This window comes from Quercus suber, unplaced genomic scaffold, assembly GCF_002906115.3.
Source record: "Quercus suber isolate HL8 unplaced genomic scaffold, Cork oak 2.0 scaffold_51, whole genome shotgun sequence".
NCBI lineage: Eukaryota > Viridiplantae > Streptophyta > Magnoliopsida > Fagales > Fagaceae > Quercus > Quercus suber.
This window is the reverse complement of record NW_027069516.1, coordinates 727,421-748,827: the sequence shown is the minus strand read 5'-3', so window position 1 is coordinate 748,827 and position 21,407 is coordinate 727,421. Positions and strand designations below refer to the sequence as shown.

Here is a 21,407-nt window from a genome sequence, read left to right as displayed (position 1 = left end):
TTTTTTTTTTTTTTTTAATTGTAAAAGGTCAAGAAATTGTTAAGAGGATTATATAATATTCAAGCTTATTATAGATGTGCTTTAAAAAAAAAAAAAAAAAAAAAGTGTCACGTCCACAATATTTTCACAAATAATCTTACGTTGTAAGTTGTTACAAGTTCTAATTTAAACCAACCATTGAAATTAATTTTTCCCCACCAATAACATAACAACCTGCTATATATAATTTGTTGTGAAAATATTTTAGAGATAGTATTTCACCAAAAAAAAAAAAAATATATATATATATATATATAGCAGTAGAGTGCTCAAATTTTTATTTTAAGAGTCAAAACAAAAAATAAAAAAATTATATATAATTTTTTTTTGCCAGTTGAACGTGGAGCCAACGTGGAGCCGCCCCTGGAATTAAGCCTATCCAAAGAACTTAATTAATCCTATTGTAAATTTGTAATGGTTGCAAGCAGGCTGGTCGCCATTGGAAAAAAGTTCAGAAAGTCTTTTTCATTATTTTTCTTTGGGGGTTGTTAACTTGTTATTTATTGAAAAGTCAACAGTATGTAAGAGAGGTCATAGATTAGAGTATGATTTCGTAGATAAAAAAAAAAAAAACATTTTGTAAGAATCTAGCATGTCCAAATCATGGTATCATGTTCCTATTTTCTTGATTTTTTTTTTTTTTTTTCAAATCTATATTCTTCTTTGATATTTTAGCTAAGAAAATATCGCATGGAGTAGATATTTTCATCAAGGAGACAAGTACGAATATATACTCACCTAATGGGCTTCGGTCCGGCCTGGCTTGGCTCAGAGCCTTATTAGTCCTTGGCATGTAACAACCAATAGGGCTACAAATAAAGCAAGCTCAATCCAGCACTAAAAGTTCGGGTTTATATATTTAATTCTATTTTAAACATGGGCTAAGTTCAAGCTCATTATTAAACAAAATAATACGAAAGCTCATGCATATACACGGGTATAATTAAAAATAATCATAATTATACTTTTTTTGTTTTTTAAAGAGAATCAAATTATACATAATATTAGCCTATCATAATATATATAAATTGCAAGTTAAGCTTGGTTCATTTATTTATTGAGCAAGCTCGAATTTGTTCATGAAATACCTTATTAACTTATCATTTTTTCTATTTATATCAAAATCATGGTGAAAATGTTTTAATTCTTCATAAATACGTGGATTTTTAATACACAAATAGATTGTTCATAGTCTAAATTGGTTTAGAATTCAGATCCAACAAACTTATATAAGAATAATATCTATGCCTTTGACAGCAAGATCCATTCAACAACTAAATAAAATGACAAAAACAGTCCAATTTTAACTATAGAATGTAGATACTGAAAATATCCGAATATAACATCAGCCTTAAAAAGAGGCCACGTTTAGTGTGGTTAAACGAATCTCACTGAATTCATAGTCAACCTACACCATTCATTGGACAACAAACCAAAACAAAATTCCGAGCTTTATTACAAGCCTCACCAGCTTTATCCATATTCCATCGTTATCCTCGTGACTGTGATGCTCCATGAATCCGTATAGAATAATGTCAAAAAGCACTCCAAGGTGAGGACAAAAGAGGACCTAAAGGTTGGAATATTAAAATTGCATTCTCATTAGTGAGTCCTATACACTTGGAAGACACAGAGGCTTCTAGGCAGCTGTCTTTTTAAGACATGTGCTTCTTCTATGATCATCTAGTATGTACCATTTTTTTACACATTAGATAAGAGAGAATCTTTCTGAGTTTTGAAGGTTAAAAGAGAGATATTGCTCTTATCCCATTCCAAACTGAGTTTTTCTTTTTTAGAGAGAGAGAGAGAGAGAGAGAGAGAGAATAGAATAAAAAAAATAAAAATAAAAGATGTTGGAAGGAAAAGCTATGATACAAGACACAGACATGCCACTAAAGATGCAGATCCAAGCAATGGCCTCTGCTTCTCAAGCTTTAGATCACTATGATGTGGTTGACTGCAAATCCATAGCTGCACACATCAAAAAGGTACTATTTCTCTCTCACTCTCTCTCAAATACATAGAATGGAAGTACTTTCATTTATTGTCATATATTCCTTTTTATTCTTTGCTTGTTTCTTTCTTTTGCATGGCCATTGGCTAGTCCATGTTAACATGACATAACCTTATAATGAAAGTCTTTTTTTTTCTTTTCTTTTTTTTCTTTTTTTTGTGTGCGCCATATATTTATAGTATATAGGAACAAAGAGGAGAAGAAGAAGAAATAAATGAGATGATGTGGAGATCTGTCTTTTTTTCTTTTTTTGAATCTTTGAAAGTTGAAATCTATGGTTGTACAATTGGCAGGACTTTGACAAGAACTATGGGAGTGGATGGCAGTGCGTGGTGGGTAAAAATTTTGGGTGTTTCTTCACTCATTCTGAAGGATCCTTCATCTACTTTAAATTGGAGACTCTCAATTTCCTCATCTTCAAAGGGATTGCTTCCTCCTCCTCTCACTGAGGCTAAAGGCAGTGTGTCAACCAAGTTCAAGAGAAAGGCAGAAGATGGAGGAAAAAGTGCACCACATTTTTCTGATGGTACTTCTTCCAAAATTTGTGGTGTGGGTTGAAATGGAAGAAAAAGGAGCAAAAATTAAAAGTACAAATATAAATGGGTTAATATATTAGAAACTATCAAAAATAAATGTATCCATACACCATGGGCATGGCCATGGCCAAATGGGGAGAAGTTTGGAATTTCCCTTTGTTGAGGGCCTTGTAGTTGTGGTGCCATGTTGGGGTGTTTTGCTGTGTCCCATTTTTGTGCATATCTTGGCTGTCCTGATGTTTTTGCTCTCTAAATTTTTTTACTTTCCTTATCTTCAATTCTGTCTTTGGTTGCTGAGAAGCCAATGAAAATGTAAATATATGTGTTGTAAAATAGGATGATATTAAGGTTGAAATCGATCTTTGTGATTTTCATTAGTATGTAGAATTATCGGCATCTATCTAATGCAGGTGAGTTTAAATCTAGCAGTCAATTTGAAAGTTGAATCTTGGTTGGGTTGTGATAGCTGTGGTAAATATATATTATATACCAGATCTATTTAGCATAATGGCAATGACATGAAAGGTACCACCAAACTTGTAAATAGCGGCACTGACTTAATGCATAGGTTATCGTATCATCACCAGGTCCACCTCTAATAAATTCTTGCAATTTTAATAAAGATATTTTGAAGCGCATTAGGTCCATTTTCTAATCATGATAACCCGACTTCTTTTCTTAATAATATATAGGAGCAGTTTCTTTTAACTTGATGTGTTAGAAAGTGATTTCATCCTTATCTTTCCATATATATATATATATATATATACAGGCTAATAGCTTGCCCCATGGTCTTGCAGCCTGGGCAAAGTTTCATAATTCCCATGGGCTCAAGTCTTCAATCTCAAATTGGGTTTACTTTTCTCCTCATTGGAAGTAGATGGGCCGTGACAGCCTTTTGTGACTTTTATTTCTCTGTTGAATACAAGCAGCTTACTAAAAAGGACAGAACAAAACAGACAATGTCACTACAAAGACAAAATCACAAAGCAATAGCCACCAAGCCAATGCAAGAAAATAAATTGAAGATGTGAAATCTATAGACTCATCATGCTGTGTCAATTTATATGGCAATCACAATATAAATTCATAGTTTAATTACTCTACAAATCCATATAAACAGTTGGAGGCAGATGAATGATGATGATGGTAAATAAGTTTGAGGGGAGAATATGGCTAACTTTCTATGACTGCATGACTGAAGTTAAAATATGCTAATGCTAGGGAATGAGAAAAATATGTCACTGCCATTTTTTATATGACAATTATTTTACTACAAAATGCTCGTGAAGAGAATAATGTTCAATACATCGACATCTAAATCAGTAATGATAGCAAAACAAAGCCAAAAAAACCAACTACTCATGCCCATGTACCTTCCTTAAAAGTCCAATCTTCCAAGTTCATGACCACAAGGTCTGCCATTGCCTTGCAGGGCTTCCAGTCTCACTCCCCACGAGGCAGGAGGACTACATTTTCAAGCCCAAACAGTTGTTCAGGAACCTCTGGCTTATTTTCAAACACATCAAGTCCTGCCCCACCCAGCCAGCCTTCAAACAATGCAGAAACAAGTATTTTTTATATGACAATTATTTTACTACAAAATGCTCGTGAAGAGAATAATGTTCAATACATCGACGTCTAAGTCAGTAATGATAGCAAAACAAAGCCAAAAAAACCAACTGCTCATGCCCATGTACCTTACTTAAAAAGTCCAACCAGAGTTAAAAGAGGCTTGTTTTGACAGTATGCTTCCAAGTTCATGACCACAAGGTCTGCCATTGCCTTGCAGGGCTTCCAGTCTCACTCCCCACGAGGCAGGAGGACTACATTTTCCAGCCCAAACAGTTGTTCAGGAACCTCTGGCTCATTTTCAAACACATCAAGTCCTGCCCCACCCAGCCTGCCTTCAAACAATGCAGAAACAAGTTGGGTTTCATCAATGAGTGGACCCTGTCCAATTTTGATGATAATGTCGTTTGGCCCCCCAATGCATCAATGACCTCACAGTTAACACTAAACAATGTGGCAGGTTTCATCTGAGAGATTGCATGCCAAAATGAGAATTTGACAATTTGAGGCAAAGTCAAAAATAGTGGAATGGTATTTGTAATTTGGATATTGTTTTTCGGCTCTAGAGCAGTAACTGATGGGGCAACCAAATGCTTCAGCTCTCTTCGCAATTGCTAAACCAATCCAGCACAACCCAACAATTCCAACTGATTGACCACCGAACTGAAAAAGGACAAACAAACAGATGAATAGAATGGAAAAAGAAACTTCCAGTACAGTAAGACCATATGTACACAAGGGAAATAAAGATTAAAAAGAAATTTATTATAATCAAGAAAATTCAAGTTTAAAACACATACAGCTCAACAACCAATACAAACCCAAAGACTAGGGAAATAAAGATAAAAAAGAAATTTATTATCAGGAAAATTCAAGTTTCAAACCACTTACAGCTCAACAACCAATCCAAACCAAACCACCCCCCCAGCCCTAAAGAAAAAATTGGGAAAAAAAACTCGCACACACACAAAATACACAAACCTTTGTTGTCAATTTGAAATCCCCTTTCTTCCATGCCCCAGTCCTCACAAAACAACCAGCCACAAAAATCCTCAACACCGCAATGTCAACCCTATTGCCATGTCTGCAACGTCATCTGTTAACACATTGGGTGTATTTGTAACATGAATTCCCTATTCTATACATTTCACCAAATCAATATTGTCGAACCCCACATTGTAAGCCAAAACAATCTACAATTTAGGCAAAGAATCAATGAGCTCAGCATCAGCACCATCCCATGCTTGCTACTACTGCTTGTACTGAATTTGAGTCCTCTTTCAGGAATTCAGTCAATGAAGTATAATTCCTTGGTCAAGTATTTTGAACTTTTTTCAAGTTCTTGATCATGGTGTTCATGCATTTATGCATCAGTCAGTAAGATACCTATGGTCCATTAGAAAATGTGAAGGGGTGCTCATGGGTGTGGTTTGTGGAGAAGTTTCCGGATGGGGTGGGATGCTTTTAGCAAACACATCCAGTTTTAGGTTGGGGTGGGAAATAGAGTGAAATTTTGGACAGATCAGTAGAGTGGAGATCTTCCTCTTCATTTGGCTTATCCGGTCTAATACAATCTTGCTACTAACAAAGCTGCCTCTGTTGATTCTTTGTTGATAAGGCAAGGAGTGGGGGGCAGGAGAAGTTGTGATGTTCATTTTATTTGGGTTCCTAATGATTGGGAGATGGAGATGGAGATGGTGGATGATTTCTTTCGGTTCTTGGCTGCCAATTTACCTTCAGTGGATGAGGCTGATCATAGGAGATGGAAGTTGACAAACAATGGGGATTTTAATATCCGCTCGTTTTATCATGAGTTATGTGGCTCCACTTCCATTGTTTTTCCTTGGAAAGGTATTTGGAAGGTCGAGGCACCTAGGCATGTCTCTTTTTTCGTTTGGACAGTCGCTTGGGATAGGATTCTCACGGGTGATAATTTGCGGAGTAGGGGTTTTGATTTTGTTAGCTGGTACATCATCATCATTGTTGTAGGGAGACAATAGATCATTTGTTGCTACATTGTGGGAAGGAAGGCCCATCGTTTGTGGAGTTTTGGCTTTAGAACTTTTGGGATTCCATGGGTTTTTTCAAGATCGGTTGCAAATTTCCTTTTGGCTGGTGGAATTGGTTGGGGAAGCACTCATCTAACATTTGGAATTTAGTTCTGTTGTGTTTGATGTGGTGTATCTGGAAGGAATGTAACTGGCGGAGTTTTGAGGACTTGGATAGATCTGATGACCAGTTGCTTGCTTCCTTTATTGGTTCCCTTTTTGATTGGTCTAGGGCTTGGGGACTCACATCAAGTGAATCTCTCCCTTTGTTCCTTAGCTCTCTTTTTCTTTGTAATTAGTTTCTTTTATCCGTTTTTGCTTCTCTCTTTTTTATAATCTTTGATATGCTTTGTGCTTCTTTGCGTAAAGCAGTTTTTTGAATATACATCTTTCTTCCTTATCAAAAAAAAAAAAAAAAAAAGTGAAGAACTACATGTTTCTGTTAGGTTTCCGTGCTCAAGCTAAAATCAGGGGCTTATATGCTGTGACTTTACTTGATGGCATTAAAAATGCCATTAATGAAGAAGGCAGGTCTCGTTCAAATAAGTAACAAACATAACTGAAATAATGTTAGATATATGTAAATCTGAATGAGATTCTCTTTGGAAGTCAATAACGCATGCATGAGCTTAAAAGTGAGTTGAGAGCATAATGGTACTTCCATATATAGCGCATATGCTCAATTAATTTCGTGTTTGGATATACTCAAGACTTATACTTTATCTAAAAACCAGACAACGAAATTATCACAATTTAAAGCAGTAGTGTCATTATTTTTTAATGAAAACTTCAAGCACAGATAATTGAGCTTTCGTACTGCCCTTAAGCTTCCTTCAAATTCTATTTGCATCAAAATTAGAAAGAAAAAGAATGCATAACTGTGATCCAATTCAGATTTTTGCCAAACAAGTAACTGTATTTTTTTTACCTTTCCTTGTATTTACTTTTCCCCAAATGTGATGAACACATTGAAGTTTTGAAAGACAGCATAGGTGACAAACTTGATGGCCTCAAGGTGCTCAAAATTCTGTCCATTGAAGACCCTGTAGACACCGCTTATGAGGGGGACAATCCAAAGTGAAATTTCCTCATTAATGATGCATTGGCCTCCAAAAAAATAAATATTAAGACCTTCACTGTTAGTAAAAGCTTGCTTAAGCACAAAGATCCAAAAGCTCAGCATTTTATGCTTCTAAAGTGAGGCAAATTTAGGAGCTTTTTCCACTTAGCTCAATGCACACTTTTTGGGGTTTTCTATGATAATAATAATAATATGAAATGCAGCTATCAGATCTGAATTTTGTTGATATACACCATGGATTTGTTATATAAAAGTCAATTTTATGGTATGATATCATACATCTAAGCCCACCCCTCCACACCTTTACAAATTATAGAAAGTACAAATCTACTCGGGACCACACTCCATATACCACACATTCTCACCAAAGGAGACTCAAGCAAGAACGAGGTCACTATGGAGGGCAATAGGTTCAAGTTATAGTTCGCCTCCCATGAGAGAGACTATAAATTTAAATAAAATATACGAGGAAGATGATGAGGAGAGACTATAAATTTACAGGAAGTAGATGAGGAAGACAATGAGGGTTACAAATCTTGTGATGACAATAATAATGGTCCTACACTTAATGAGAATAATGATTATATACTTTCAGGATTGCATTGCATTGCTTTTATTAGGCATAGAAATAATTAATTGACATTATAGTGCTCTTTGCCTTTTGGGTATATTGTGATTCAACCATATACATAATGTCCTCATTTTTTATCATGGCTATCAAATATCATTGTATATTTTGTAAAGCACAAGAGAGTTATATAGAATGTTATATTTCAATTTCGTATTGTTAGTTGATCACTTGATGTTACATTCTCCATGATTAATTAATTTCAATCTTTTTATAGTTAATAAGAATCTTTATTACAAAGAAATTAAATTATTTACAAGCTGCTCCCCAAATACACAGGTGGCGTACTATGGAAAGCCAAACAAATTAGCAAAACTTGCACAAACCCAAAAATCCACTAGGGGAAAAAGTGAACAACTGCTAATCGCAGTCTTTAATTAATTTTAAATTGATTATATTACTTTTTTTTAAATATGCACTCCACTTCCATTAGGGGCGTGCTTGCGCTTTGCGCCTAGGCTCTAAGAGGCCTTTGTGCTTAAATGCGCCCTGGGCTTTTACCAACATTGGATCCAATTCATACATAAAATTTCCAGTGAAGTTCATAAAAAATTAGGGGGAAAAAAAAGATGCACTAAAAAAAAAAGGGGAAAACCAAAGAACCTAAATTTTGCAGTTCATCAAACGAGAAGAACAATATAATATCAAACTATGAGTCCCATGCTCAAAATCTTGAAACGTGCAACTGTTACATTAAATTTCATTTGCCTTTTATTAGAGAAATCCCAGCAAAACATAAACGTTTATATAAATATATATGGTGCCACTAAGCAAAAGATTGCCAATAAGTCATAACCACATACCTTCTTAATAATATCAAACTACTGGAGTTAAGAGTGGCTTCTTTAAAAAGTGCGCCTCCAAGTTCTTTATAACAAGGTCTGCCATTGCGTCAGTGGTTTCCACAGTGTCACTCCCCACATGAGGCATGAGAACTACATTTTCAAGCCCAAACAGTTGTTCAGGAACCTCTGGCTCGTTTTCATAGACATCGAGCCCAGCCCCGCCCAAACGGCCTTCAAGGAGTGCAGACACAAGTTCAGGTTCGTCAACATGTGAGCCTCGTCCAATGTTGATGAGAATGCCCTCTGGACCCAATGCATCAATGACTTCACGATTGACAATATGGTGGGTTTCTTCTGTCAGAGCACAAGCAACAACAAGAATTTGACAATTGACAGCCAAGTCAATAATGTTCGAAAAGTACTTGTAATTTGTTTCTGGTTTCTCAGATCTAGAATAGTAACTGATAGGGCATCCAAATGCTTCAGCTCTCTTTGCAATTGCTGAACCAATCCTGCCCAACCCAACAATTCCAACTTGCATACCACTGAACTGAAAGAGAAACAAAAATAAATATATACATAATTTAGCAAGTAATTAAGAAAAACATAAGGAAAAAATAAAAGATTGAAAGAGTAGATTCAAGTCACCATTCAAGTAAATGACACACTAAGCATTCTAGTACATCTAACACAAACTCATTTTCTACATCTTATCTTAATAATGTCTCTGTTGATTCATTTCTTGGAATCTAGTAAACTGTTCTAATATCATGTTTGACAAGGGGGTGGCCTAGCGATTAAAGTCTTGATATGGGGTGAGTTCTGAGTTCAAACCCTTGCGGTGACGATGTGGCGTTGATTTCTCTCAAGGACCATTGCTTCCCACCACCTAAAACCACTACATCCCCAGGCGAGACTGAGGCTGGACTATGGCTCAACCCAGCTAAAGGAGCACTAGTGACCCCGATGTCAGCAGTAAAGAAGCAGGAAGATTCAATTCCTTACCATCTAAGCCCCTCAGGCATTGGTTACTAAGTAGGAAACTAATGTGATCACACCTAGGTAGATTTCCAAAACTAGTGCCCTGCCCTATTTTCTTCAACACAGACACATTAACAAGAATTAAATTACCTATTATTGATAAGGCATACACCATTAGAATTGACTTTCGTAGCTCCCATATTGTAACCACACTCTCTCTCTCTTTCTCTTTCTCTCAATTAACATAAAACTATGCTACATCATATCCAGTGTCCATATTAAAATCATGGATAAGAGAGAATTTTTAAAAAATAAAATAAAATATAAAAAATCGCTTCACACTACCTCATCCCTATCGAAGATATATAGCTAACAAGCAAATCCTGGAGACTAAATTCCACAAAATTTGGTAATTCCATTTATAATTAAAATCTTAATTATGGAACAATTTAATTTAAGAGTATTAAACATTTTCACTCCTAAGTAATAAGATTGATGGAAAAGTTAGCCCTTGAAAATTGCAACAACTATGAAATATTAAGGGTAAATTGCAAATTACACCCCTAAAGTCTGGGGTATTTGAATTTTATACTTGAAGTTTTGAAATTTGAGTTTTATCCCCCAAGTTTTGGGTATTAGGATTTTATATAGAATGTGGATTTTACCTCTAAATTTTAGGGTTGTTTAGAATTTACACCATAAATTTGGGATATAAATCCAAACACACCCAAACTTGGGGGGTAAAGTTCAAATTCTAAAAAGTGCAATATTCAAACATGGGTAAAATCTAAATTCTGATTCTTTAAAATATAAAATCCAAACACCCCCAAACTTTAGGGATGTAATTTGTAATTTATCCAAATATTAAAGATTTCTATATCACACAGAATTCAATTTCATTGTTAAATCCCAATTGTTCATTAAAACTGAAACCATAATAAAACAATTAAAACCAAGAATGAATACATAAATAACAAAAAGTTTTAACCTTATTAGTCAATCTGAAATCGCCTTTCGGCCACAACCCACGTCTCACAAACCGGTCACACTCGCAAACCCTCCTCGTGACCGCCAACATCAACCCCATCGCCACGTCTGCAACATCATCCGTCAACACATCCGGCGTGTTTGTGACCCTAATCCCCTTTTCCTGACATTTCCTCAGATCAATCTTGTCCAACCCAACACTGTAACTCGAGACAATCTCCAGCTCCGGCAACGAGTCGATGAGCTCGGCGTCGGCGCCAATTTTGGTGTTTCCGACTACTGCTCTGATGGAATGGGAATTGTGCTTGAAAAAATCGGTTTTTGGAGAATAGGCCCATAGCTTGACGAGGTTGAACCGGTCTTTGAGTTGTTTTTCGAGGTAATCGGACATTGGGCTGGTCATTAGGACGGTAATGGAGTCCATTGGATGTGAATTGTGGATTTGGGAATTAGGGATAGGGTTTAGGGTTTAGGATTTTGAGGTTGATTTGGAATTTGATTTTCGGTTAATACATACGGTTGGTGTTTGGTTTGACGGTGGTTGGTAGTGGCTGCGAAAGTGGCAAGGTAAAAATTACATTGCCAAGATTGCATTGAGTGGACTGTTTCCGTTTGGTCAGTGGTCGAGATTTTTAGGCACTGCGTGGAAGTTCACCGGGGAATAGAATGATACTTCCAACAGGGAATAGAATGAGATGATCATAAGGAAATAGGATAAAATAGAATGTATTTAAGGAAGAGAAATGAATGAAAAAGATTAAAATAGAATGGAATTAAATAATTTTTGGATGTTTTAAAATAAATGAATGAAAATGAATGAAATATAAGTAATCTTGTTTGGGAGCAATATAGAATGAATGGAATGAAATCGTTTTATGACAATATTACTATTAAACCCTTGTTTTAAAATAAATGGTTGAATATATAAGGATATTTTGAGGGTTTTAGTAAAAAAATTATTAAATTTAATTTCATTTTTTCCCATTTCTTCCAATTTTGGGAGAATGAAAATTTGAAGTTTTAAGGGAATAGAAAGAAATGAGTGTTCCTTCCTACCTATTCTATTCCCTCCCACTTAAACTCTCAAATAAAGAAATGGATTTTCCATTCTCTCCATTAAAACTCTCAAACAAGAGAAAGGAAAAATATTCTAAAATTATTCTTTTTATTCCTTTCTATTTCATTTCATTTCATTCCCTCCCCCTAAGCGGAGCCTTAGTGTCACTATTTAATTTTTAGTGTTGTAAAAATATGTTATTTGATTGTTATAAAATTACATGTGAGAAGGGTTATTATTATTTAAATATTAAAAACTGTTTGTTTAAACCTATCACATTGACAGTTTGAAAAAAATTTGTGGCTTTGACAATTTTCATCTATTATTTCCCCGGACAAACTATATTTGACTTGATAGCTACTACGGTGATTAATACTAGTAATTTAGAGTATTAAGTAAAAATTTATACCTATTTTAGTTTAAAAGCCTACTTTCTTTCTATTTTTGCATATTTAATTTTCAAAATACCTTAAATCAGATTATCTATTTTAAGTTTTTAACTACATTTCTTTTTTCTTTTCTTTTTTGATGGGAACTACATTTCTGTTAAAATAACAAAAGTGGAATGCCGAAAATAATTCTTTAATGCTGATTGAATTTCAGCGTGATACATTGTAAGATATATACAAGATTCTCAAAATCTATACAAGTTAGAGTTCTAGTGTCATGGGATTACATATGTTAATAAGAGATTTAACAAGATAGATTTTCCTCTGCTGAGATTGCTGAGATGAGCTATATTTCCTTAAATGAAGTGGTCTCTAAGTTGTCTATTTGATTAACTTAATCCCAAGATATTTTTGCACTGCCATAAATACCAGATATATTGTTGTTACACGATATATTCTAACTGATGTGAGAACTTTCCTTATCAGCACTCTTGCTGATATAGGAATTTCCCTTATCTGAATTTTCCTTAACAGTATGAACTTTGTCCTCATCAGAATTTTCCTTAACAGTATGAACTAGTGAGGGCAGTTACTGGCAATTTTGTAAGTGTAAATCTCTTTTTCACAACATTTTTCTAACAAATCGTAAGTGATAGATAATTTTTTATTATAAAAATGTTATATTTATAATTTATTGTGAAAATAATATAAATGGACCTTCTATTTCGTTGAAATATTTTCTATTTCAACAGTTTTTTATTTAAATGTACCTTCTATTTCGTTGAAATAGTTTCTGGAGCAGAAAATGATTTAAGTTGGAATTTGGAAGTAAGTGCTAGCTCAGTTGCTCTAGGACTAGGTGAACCGTTTTACGTATAGGCAATTACTACAGGTAGAGTGGAATTTTGGGTAAATGCCTTTTTTTTTTCTTTTTTTTTTTTGAGAAACAAAATATTAGGTAAATGCTAGTTAGTTTTTAGTCAATAAACGCTCTTATTATTTAACAATGGAAAGTTATTGATTCATATTGAGGGGGCAGCAAAGCAAAATTTTATGGACACAACTTTTATGCCACAAATTTTACCTCAACCCAGATGTGGCTGGCTATGAAAAGTCGAAAAAAAAAATAGTTGGTTAACATGAAAATAATGGGCAGTCACTTATAGTATGCCACGTTAGAATTGTGACATAAAAGTTGTAGTCCTAAAATAATTAGCAGGTCCAATCTTACCTACATCAGGAAATTAGTTTCATTGCAATTATTATTTAAGGAGGTGATCTTCGAAGCCCTTCGCAGATAATTGAATCTAGTTTCAAGCTTTGGAAAGATTACAGACATCATAAAAATATTTCAGAACACAGGCTTCCACTGGCTGAATAGGATGGAGGATGGTGTAGCTGGTGGTGTCCTCTAGGCGAATACAATTTGAACTACACTGTCATGTCCTTCACCGCTACAGATAATAGACTGGCTGGGTTTAGGAGTTATTAATTATTTTGTTACAGATAGGGACAGTTATTGCTCCAAAAAGTTCACAACTCGAAAATTTATGAACACAACTTTTTCATAAATTTGATGTGACAGAAAGTAATAAATACAGCTCATGTTAAAATAATTAAGTGTTTGTTTGTTTGGGCATTTTGAGCCCAAAAAGCACGTTTTGTAAAAAGTTGGAGCAATTTTTGCATTTGATTCAGCTAAAAAAGTTGCGTCTTGGGCCAAGGCCAATAACGCGCTGAGGACGCGCAAACCTTATGGAGCTGAGGAGGTCCATAAAACAAAAAGTCCAATGCGCATTTGTAACTATTTGTTGGCTCTTTCTTCAATTACCAAATTACCTTTGATAAAAATCCTCAGTTCTCACGCCAAAACTCACTCTCACGCATCTCTTCTCATCTCATCTCTCTACTCTCCCTTTGCCCTTAAAAAAAAAAAAAAAAAGAACAACAATAATAAATGATCAAGAAAAAAAAAATAAAAGCCGATCTAACAAATCTAAAATCAGAAACAACAACTAATCAAGAACAAGGAAAAAAAATAGAAGCCGATATGACCCCTGGTAGAAGCCTGTCGGGGACGTTTTTGCGATAAGGGCCGAAAATGAGAGAACGACCCAAATCTCCTCTTGGGTTCTTTAGAAGTGTTTATTGTGGAGAATCAAGCCCAAAATTCCAAATGTATAACGAACAAAAGGCTAATAGTGCTTTGGCAAAAGAAAATCAAAATGCTTATAACAAAAGTGCAAAAAACCATAAAAACATAACAGGTATGAAATTTCAACCCACAGTCACACAGAAGAGGAAATTGAGGGAGGTCATGAGGAAGAGAGGGAGGGTTCTCCTATATCCATATTTCCACCCCCAAACTTCGGAATTGTGAGATTATTGACTGGCTGAATGAGTTTTTGCTCTGAAGTTCAGGTCTCTAGGTAGAACGTGGCTAGCTTCTTTGTGAGTTGAAGAGAGAGTTTTATATAGAGTTTGGAGTGTTGCTTTTGACTAGTTTTTGAGTAGTGGAAGAGGCTTTTATCCCCTATGACACTATTTTGGTGTTTTGGCTTGGATTGCTTTTGTTTAGGGAAGAGTTTGGTATGCTTTAAGCATGATTTTGGAAATAAAGTGAGTTTTCTTTAATTGGTTGCCTTTGGTCAGAAATTTCAGACCATTGGGAGGGTCACCTAAGTGAGGGCTAGCAGATGGAGTTGGCCAATGGGCCAACTATGTTTAAAGGAAAAAATGGTTTAGGCAGAACCTTTGGGCCACAATCACACAGAGCATAAAAGCTGTTTTGGGGTAGAAATTTTGGATACAAGACCTCTTCCATAAACCTGAGGTGCTACCAATGTCTCTTGCCCACTTGGTAGCACACATGGGCTGGGCTCATGCAAAAGGTCCGAAAGGAACCGACCCATACCCTCCAAACCACACTTTCTCAATTTTTCCGATATGTCGCATGAGCTTGGGCCATGCTTAAAAGAATAAATAAAATATAATACATAAATTGAGCCCACAAAGAAGTCGGGTTTAGTTGAATCGGGCTTGTACGAAATGTGTCGCGAAAACAGGAATCAACATTAGCCCCCCGAGCACGTGTGACGCTTGCAGCATACGTGTGAGTAGTTGATGATTCCCATTGCTTGTAGATGTTGCGAGTTCGAGAATTAGTTTACCCAACTGCTTTATTTTTTGTTGACATGACATGGGTCAAAGAAGCCCATATGTTGAAATGTTGTCGATCGTAGAGCCCGCTTTAAGAAAAATCGCTAGTTGAAGAAAAAAAATTGTATGTGTTGAAATATTGTGGTGATGAAGCCCGTGAGACTATGAGAGTCAAGTTGTAACCGGATGAAATTGTTTTTGGAACTTTGACTCTTTGAGCTTTAAGTCCAACTATTTGATTAATAGCCTTCATAGCCGTATATAAGAATAATAATATTCTTATATAATGTTATTATTTCTTTTTCGGCCTTCTCGTAACTGGAATGTGGCATAGACCATATATGTTTGATGAGTGCTAAACTTTATATGTCTTGGTTGCCAAAAGAATGATCTTGGCAATGTTTGTGCATAGGCTTGTGGGCTGATTTAGTTTAAAGCCCATGGGTCATGACAAATGATTAAGGCCTTAAGCTTAAGCCTTAACCCGTGTGTCATGTTGAACAATATATAGTAGGTCCCTTTTGGTAATTGACTGTGCCTTGCCAAAGAGATATTATACGAACAAAGAGGCATGTGAGAGTGAGATGCAGCCACTTTTTTCTTCTTTTCAATGACTCTGGCTTTCACGCCATTTGTTGCTTGGCTTAGCGATATATGTGGGCACTTCAAAACTTCTCTTTTGGCAGAGCTTAGTTTCTTCTATGTTGTTGTGCATCATTTTTATTTTCTTTTGCTTCGGGCATTTCACGCCACTTTCTTCTTTCTTCAATTTTTTGCTTCAGCCATCACACTATATTGCTTCTAATTTCAAAGAAATTTTGCTTTAGGTATGAGACTCCAGACATGCTTTTTTTTTTTTTTTTTTTTGCTTCTAATTTCCATTCGCACTTCCATTAATAAACATCTTGAGCAGTTATCCCCTGAAGAGAATCAGGTACCAGAAAAATAACGAGATCTCGATACATTATGTACATATAGGAGAAATATGGGATAGAAATAAAATTGTTGTCGACAACATATTTTCATATAAAGTTGCCCTTGATATTACCAGAAGTAATTATATGAATATGAACCACAAATCGTTGATGTATGTCGATGTAGAAATGATTGGCCAATGTGGAAAGAGGCGATTCGAGCAGAATTAAATTCACTAAGTAAACGTGAAGTTTTTGGACCTGTAGTCCGAACACCTAAAGGTGTAATGCCTGTTGGATACAATGGGTATTTGTACGTAAACGAAATGAGAAAAATGAAATTATAAGGTACAAAGCGTGACTTGTAGCACAAGGTTTCTCATAGAGACCTGGTATTGATTATGAAGAAACGTATGCTCCTGTAATGGATGCAATTACATTCAGATTTTGATTAGTTTGGTAGCAAAAGAAAATTTGGATATGCGATTAATGGATGTTGTTACAGCATATCTATATGGATCATTAGATAATGATATCTACATGAAAATCCCTGAAGGATATAAAATGCCTGAAACATATAATCCTACATCCCGAAGTATGTATTCTATCAAGCTACAAAGATCCTTATATGGTTAAAGCAATCTGAAAGCAATCTGGACGCATGTGGTATAATCGCCTCAGTGAATATCTTTTGACAGAAGGATTTGAGAATAATCAATTTGTTCATGTGTTTTTATCAAAAAATCAGAATCTGATTTGCTATTGTTGCAGTATATGTTGATGATTTAAATCTTGTAGGGACTCCAGAAGAGTTAACAAAAACAGCAAATTGTTTAATAATGAATTTGAGATGAAAGATCTTGTAAGACAAAATTTTGTCTTGGCCTACAAATTGAACATCTTCCAAATGGAATTCTTGTTCATTAATCAACATACACAGAAAAAGTCTTGAAACAATTTTACATGGATAAAGCTCATTCTTTGAGCACTTCAATGGTGGGTCGGTCACTTGATGTCAAGAAATATCCGTTTCGACCACAAGAAGATGATGAAGAAACTCTTGGTCCTAAAGTACCATATCTTAGTGCAATTGGTGCTTTGATATATCTTGCAAATTACACACGAACTGATATAACATTTGCAGTTAACTTACTAGCAAGGTATAGTTCTGCACCAACTCGAAGACATTGGAACAGAATTAAACATATTTTACGTTATCTTCGTGGGACAAGATTTGGGATTATTTTATCCAAATGGATCAAAACCACAGTTAGTTGGATATGCTGATGCAGGTTATCTTTCTGATCCACACAAAGGCCGATCACAAACAGAATATTTATTTACTTATGGAAATACTACTATTTCATGGAGATCTGTAAAGCAAACAATTTCTGCTACTTCCTCAAATCATACAAAGATTATCGCAATTCATGGAGCGAGTCATGAATGTATTTGGTTGAGATCGGTAATTCAACATATTCGTAAGAACTGTGGATTATCATTAATCATAAAAAGTCCAACGATATTATACGAAGATAATGCCGCTTGTATCACTCAAATTATGGGAGGACATATCAAGGGTGATAGAAACAAGCATATTGCACCAAAATTCTTTTATACACATGAGCTCTAGAAGAGTGGCGATATTGATGTCAAGCAGATACGATCATGTGATAATTTGGCCGATATGTTCACTAAGCCATTACCAACTGCGAATTTTAAGAAGATGGTGCACAACATTGGTATGCGTCGACTTAAGAATATTCGATATACTCATGAGGGGGAGTAAAGCTTCTAAAGGATGTGTGCTGATTGTACTCTTTTTCCTTCTTTAAGGTTTTTTCCCATTGGGTTTTCTTTGCAAGGTTTTTAATGAGGCAATCTTAAAGCACTAAAAGATATACAAGAATATTGTACTCTTTTTCCTTAGCCAAAATTTTTTCCCACGGGGTTTTTATTTGGCAAGGTTTTAACGAGGCATATTCTTAGAAAGTGGTCATCCAAGGGGGAGTGTTAGAAATAAAGTCTAATTGGAATGTGTAAAGTTTGGGCGATTAAAAGGTTATTTGAGATGTGTAAAGGCTGAAATGTGTAAAGCCTATGGGGAAATGAATGTCCATAATTGTACTCATCATTATAATCTTATCCCATAAACTATACAAGCATTCTAAGGTCCTATATATATGTGTGATTTCTTTACTGTTATTGTACACATCGAAAAGAAATCAAAAAAATTGTGGATGACCACTTGAATATAAGAGTTCATCAATATATATTTCTTGTTCCTTTTACTTTGTTTTATATATTTTTCATCATTTCACAACACATCTTAATAAACACCATATTTCAAGTTTTAAGTAAAATACTGATATGTTGTTATTAGGTGTAGTGGTTTGGATTTTTAAATAAAAAACTAATGAGACAATCTCTTATTGAATAATGTAAAATAAGAGTTTTACACCTCATCCTTACTAAATTTGAACTCTTTTTATAGAAATTTTGAGATTGAAAATTGTTTTTTTAACTCTCAATCTCAAACATTGAGAGCAATTGCACATGGTGCAATATTGCCTACCTGATCTCAATCATCAAGAACCTAAGCCCTTCATTGAAAGATAGAGACTCAACTCTAATGTTTACATATGACAGAAACATTATTAAAGTTTTTTCTTCCATCCAGCTGCATTTGACAAGTTCTGGAAACAGTGAATTCCATAATTGAAGTAAATATAAGATTGCAGAAGGCAAGCTTCCAACCAATCTTCACATCCCTTAACGATATCAAAGCAGTGGAGTTAATAGGGGTTTATTCGAAAAGTGAGCCTCCAAATTTCCAACCACAAGGTCAGCCATGGCCTTCCGAGTTTCCACTGTGGCAGTTCCAACGTGAGGCAAGAGAACTACATTTTCAAGACCAAAGAGTTCCTCGGGTACTTCAGGCTCATGTTCATACACATCAAGACCAGCTCCACCTAACCGGCCTTCAACCAATGCAGATACCAGCTCTGGTTCATCAACGTGAGGGCCCCTCCCGATGTTGATGAGAACACCCTTCGGACCCAATGCATTCATGACTTCACGATTGACAATATGCCGGGTTTCAGCTGTCAGCGAGCAAGCAACAACCAGAATTTGACAGTTTGAGGCTAACTCAAGCACACTCGGATAGTATTTGTACTTTGTGTCTGGTTTTTCTGTTCTTGAATAGTAACAGATTGGGCAGTTAAATGCTTCAGCTCTCTTGGCAATTGCCATCCCTATTCTTCCCAAACCGATAATACCAACCGTTTTTCCAGTGAACTTCAAATAAAGAAATTAAGAAATGGATATTATTAAAAGGAAAAAGGATAGAAATGCATGTGAAAAAGGGATGGAAAAAAAATGAACAGATATGTGGAATCCTTAATCAACAGCAATATAATGAATATGTGAGGAAGCATCATGCATAATATGACAGGCCGGATTACAACTAGTATCAAGCAGATCAAACAAAATGGCAATTGCATTTTCTGATATACATCATAGGACATTTTAATTGCCAGATCGGACTACCATTTTTTTTTTTTTTAATTTGGTGTGGATAAGTATGCTGAGTCCCACATCATTCATATATCATTATCAAAAGCCTTAACCAATTCTTTTGGGATATCATGTAAATTGCCTAGCAAATTCCTCAAGAACATTCATTTGAACAAGCAAATTCCTCAAGAACATCTTTTCTCTTTTTTTCTTTTTCTTTTTTTTTTTTTCTTTTTTAGTTATAAAAAAGAAAAGAAAAGAAGAGGTACTTTGTGAATTTAGTTTGTTAAAAGCTTTACGTGTATCTATGCTTAATCTCATATGGCGTTTGGTACGAGAAAATCTACATTACTCCTAGCATCCAGATTCCTAGAAATGTGATTTTTAAGAATCACATTCTTAAGAATGTAGTTATTCCTATGTTTAGTTTATTCTCAAGAATCTTAAATGAATTATTTATTTTTCTCATTATATCCTTAGATTTGAATGTGAACTACCAAGTCATTTAAAAAAAAAATAGTTAAAATTGTCAATTTATAAAAAATACAATTTCTTTTAACCTTGAGAATCTAGATTCTCACTTGTTTTAAAGGGAATCCACATTCCTACTGAGAGGGATTTAAGAGAAGAATGTAGATTCCCCTAACATCTAATTTCTTAGCATGATTTACAACTAAATATAAAAATTTTTAAACATTCTTAAGAATCCTAAAATATTACCCTGTACCAAACGCCACATTCACATCATGCATAAGCATATCATTATAAAAAATACCCAAATTGTAACCATTTTTATGGCCAAGTCTCACATCATTTATTTCTAATTACAAGGAAAAAAAAAAAAACTTTAATCACAATCAATTCACAATTTTTATATTTAGAAGAAACCTCAATTGTAACGAATTCTTTCAAAACATAGAGCAGGGCAGATGTGACGAGCACTTCTTCCCATGACATAAACTCATTATAACATTAAAAACTTCCTTAAAAAGAGATCAAATTCAAAAGTTTTCAAAAACAAAAACACAAACCTTAGTAGTCAACCTGAAGTCCCCCTTCTTCCACTTCCCGCTCCTCACATACCGATCGCTCTCGCAGAGCCTCCTCAGCACAGCCAATATGAGGCCGATGGCGAGGTCGGCGACCTCATCGGTCAACACGTCGGGGGTGTACGTAACCCTGACCCCCTTCTCCCTGCACTTCTTGACGTCGATCTTGTCCACGCCGACGCTGTTGCTCGACACGATCTCCAGCCTCGGCAGCGCCTCGATCATCTTGGCGTCGGCGCCGTGGCTTCCGTCTGCGACTATGGCCCGGATGGTGGCGGAGTTGTCCTTGATGAACCGTGACTTCTCCGGGGCCGTCCAGAGCTTGAGCACGTTAAAGCGCCTCTGGAGCTCTTGCTCCAGGTACGAGATCATCGGGCACAGCATCAATACGTCAATGGATTCCATTAAGGATTTGGGCTTCTCAAGGTTTTGGAAATGGTTGAAGATGGCGTGATGGAAGAGTCAGAAATGGTGTATTTGTGATTGTTAGAGAATGGAATGAATTTTGAGAAGGATTTGCTTTTTTATAGCAATGACGTCTGATTAAAACAGTGTCATTGGTGGATTGAGATCGTTCCTATGGTTTTGCAACCCGCGCAATTACTCATATAATGTTTTACTTTTTACTTTTTCTAATTTTTACGTCATT

General features: G+C 35.4%; 3 protein-coding genes and 1 pseudogene across 8 annotated transcripts; 1 reads left to right on the top strand and 3 right to left on the bottom strand.

Moving 5' to 3' along the window:
* Positions 1-1,737: 1,737 nt before the first annotated feature.
* Positions 1,738-2,966, top strand: LOC111985915 (dynein light chain 1, cytoplasmic). Its single transcript, XM_024017561.2, has 2 exons — positions 1,738-2,027; positions 2,347-2,966. Exons 1-2 carry the CDS (start codon positions 1,890-1,892, stop codon positions 2,500-2,502), a joined length of 294 nt encoding a protein of 97 aa, XP_023873329.1. The 5' UTR covers positions 1,738-1,889; the 3' UTR covers positions 2,503-2,966.
* On the bottom strand, positions 1,838-11,381 carry LOC111985917 (hydroxyphenylpyruvate reductase). 6 transcript variants are annotated; one of them, XR_010628430.1, is made up of 5 exons: positions 10,673-11,381; positions 8,722-9,253; positions 7,138-7,252; positions 3,966-4,824; positions 1,838-3,525 (listed from the first exon to the last, which is right to left on the bottom strand). XR_010628430.1 is itself a non-coding variant. In XM_065771921.1 (3 exons), exons 1-2 carry the CDS (start codon positions 11,093-11,095, stop codon positions 8,735-8,737), a joined length of 942 nt encoding a protein of 313 aa, XP_065627993.1. In that variant the 5' UTR covers positions 11,096-11,381; the 3' UTR covers positions 3,818-4,824; positions 8,722-8,734. The 6 variants fall into 6 exon arrangements, 2 of the variants coding, with proteins under 2 accessions (XP_065627993.1, XP_065627994.1); XR_010628429.1 differs by lacking the exon at positions 1,838-3,525 and having other exon boundaries at positions 3,818-4,139; positions 4,290-4,824; XR_002880083.2 differs by lacking the exon at positions 1,838-3,525 and having other exon boundaries at positions 3,818-4,824; positions 7,138-7,316.
* LOC111985916 (hydroxyphenylpyruvate reductase-like) lies at positions 3,818-6,197 on the bottom strand (annotated as a pseudogene).
* A 7,277-nt stretch (positions 11,382-18,658) lies between the features above and the next one.
* Positions 18,659-21,337, bottom strand: LOC136066897 (glyoxylate/hydroxypyruvate/pyruvate reductase 2KGR-like). The gene is made up of 2 exons (XM_065771920.1): positions 20,741-21,337; positions 18,659-19,490 (listed from the first exon to the last, which is right to left on the bottom strand). The coding sequence occupies exons 1-2, from the start codon at positions 21,161-21,163 to the stop codon at positions 18,972-18,974; spliced, it is 942 nt and encodes a 313-aa protein (XP_065627992.1). The 5' UTR covers positions 21,164-21,337; the 3' UTR covers positions 18,659-18,971.
* Between the last annotated feature and the right edge of the window lie 70 nt (positions 21,338-21,407).

What these genes read in the sequence shown, in the direction of transcription:
- LOC111985915 (XM_024017561.2), top strand. Translation starts at nt 1,890, where the DNA reads ATGTTGGAAGGAAAAGCTATGATACAAGACACAGACATGCCACTAAAG. An exon ending in TAGCTGCACACATCAAAAAG is followed by an intron (nt 2,028 to 2,346) that starts GTACTATTTCTC and finishes TACAATTGGCAG; the next exon opens with GACTTTGACAAGAACTATGG.
- LOC111985917 (XM_065771921.1), bottom strand. Translation starts at nt 11,095, where the DNA reads ATGGACTCCATTACCGTCCTAATGACCAGCCCAATGTCCGATTACCTC. An exon ending in ATTTCAGATTGACTAATAAG is followed by an intron (nt 9,254 to 10,672) that starts GTTAAAACTTTT and finishes TTTCTCTTTCAG; the next exon opens with TTCAGTGGTATGCAAGTTGG.
- LOC136066897 (XM_065771920.1), bottom strand. Translation starts at nt 21,163, where the DNA reads ATGGAATCCATTGACGTATTGATGCTGTGCCCGATGATCTCGTACCTG. An exon ending in ACTTCAGGTTGACTACTAAG is followed by an intron (nt 19,491 to 20,740) that starts GTTTGTGTTTTT and finishes CTTTATTTGAAG; the next exon opens with TTCACTGGAAAAACGGTTGG.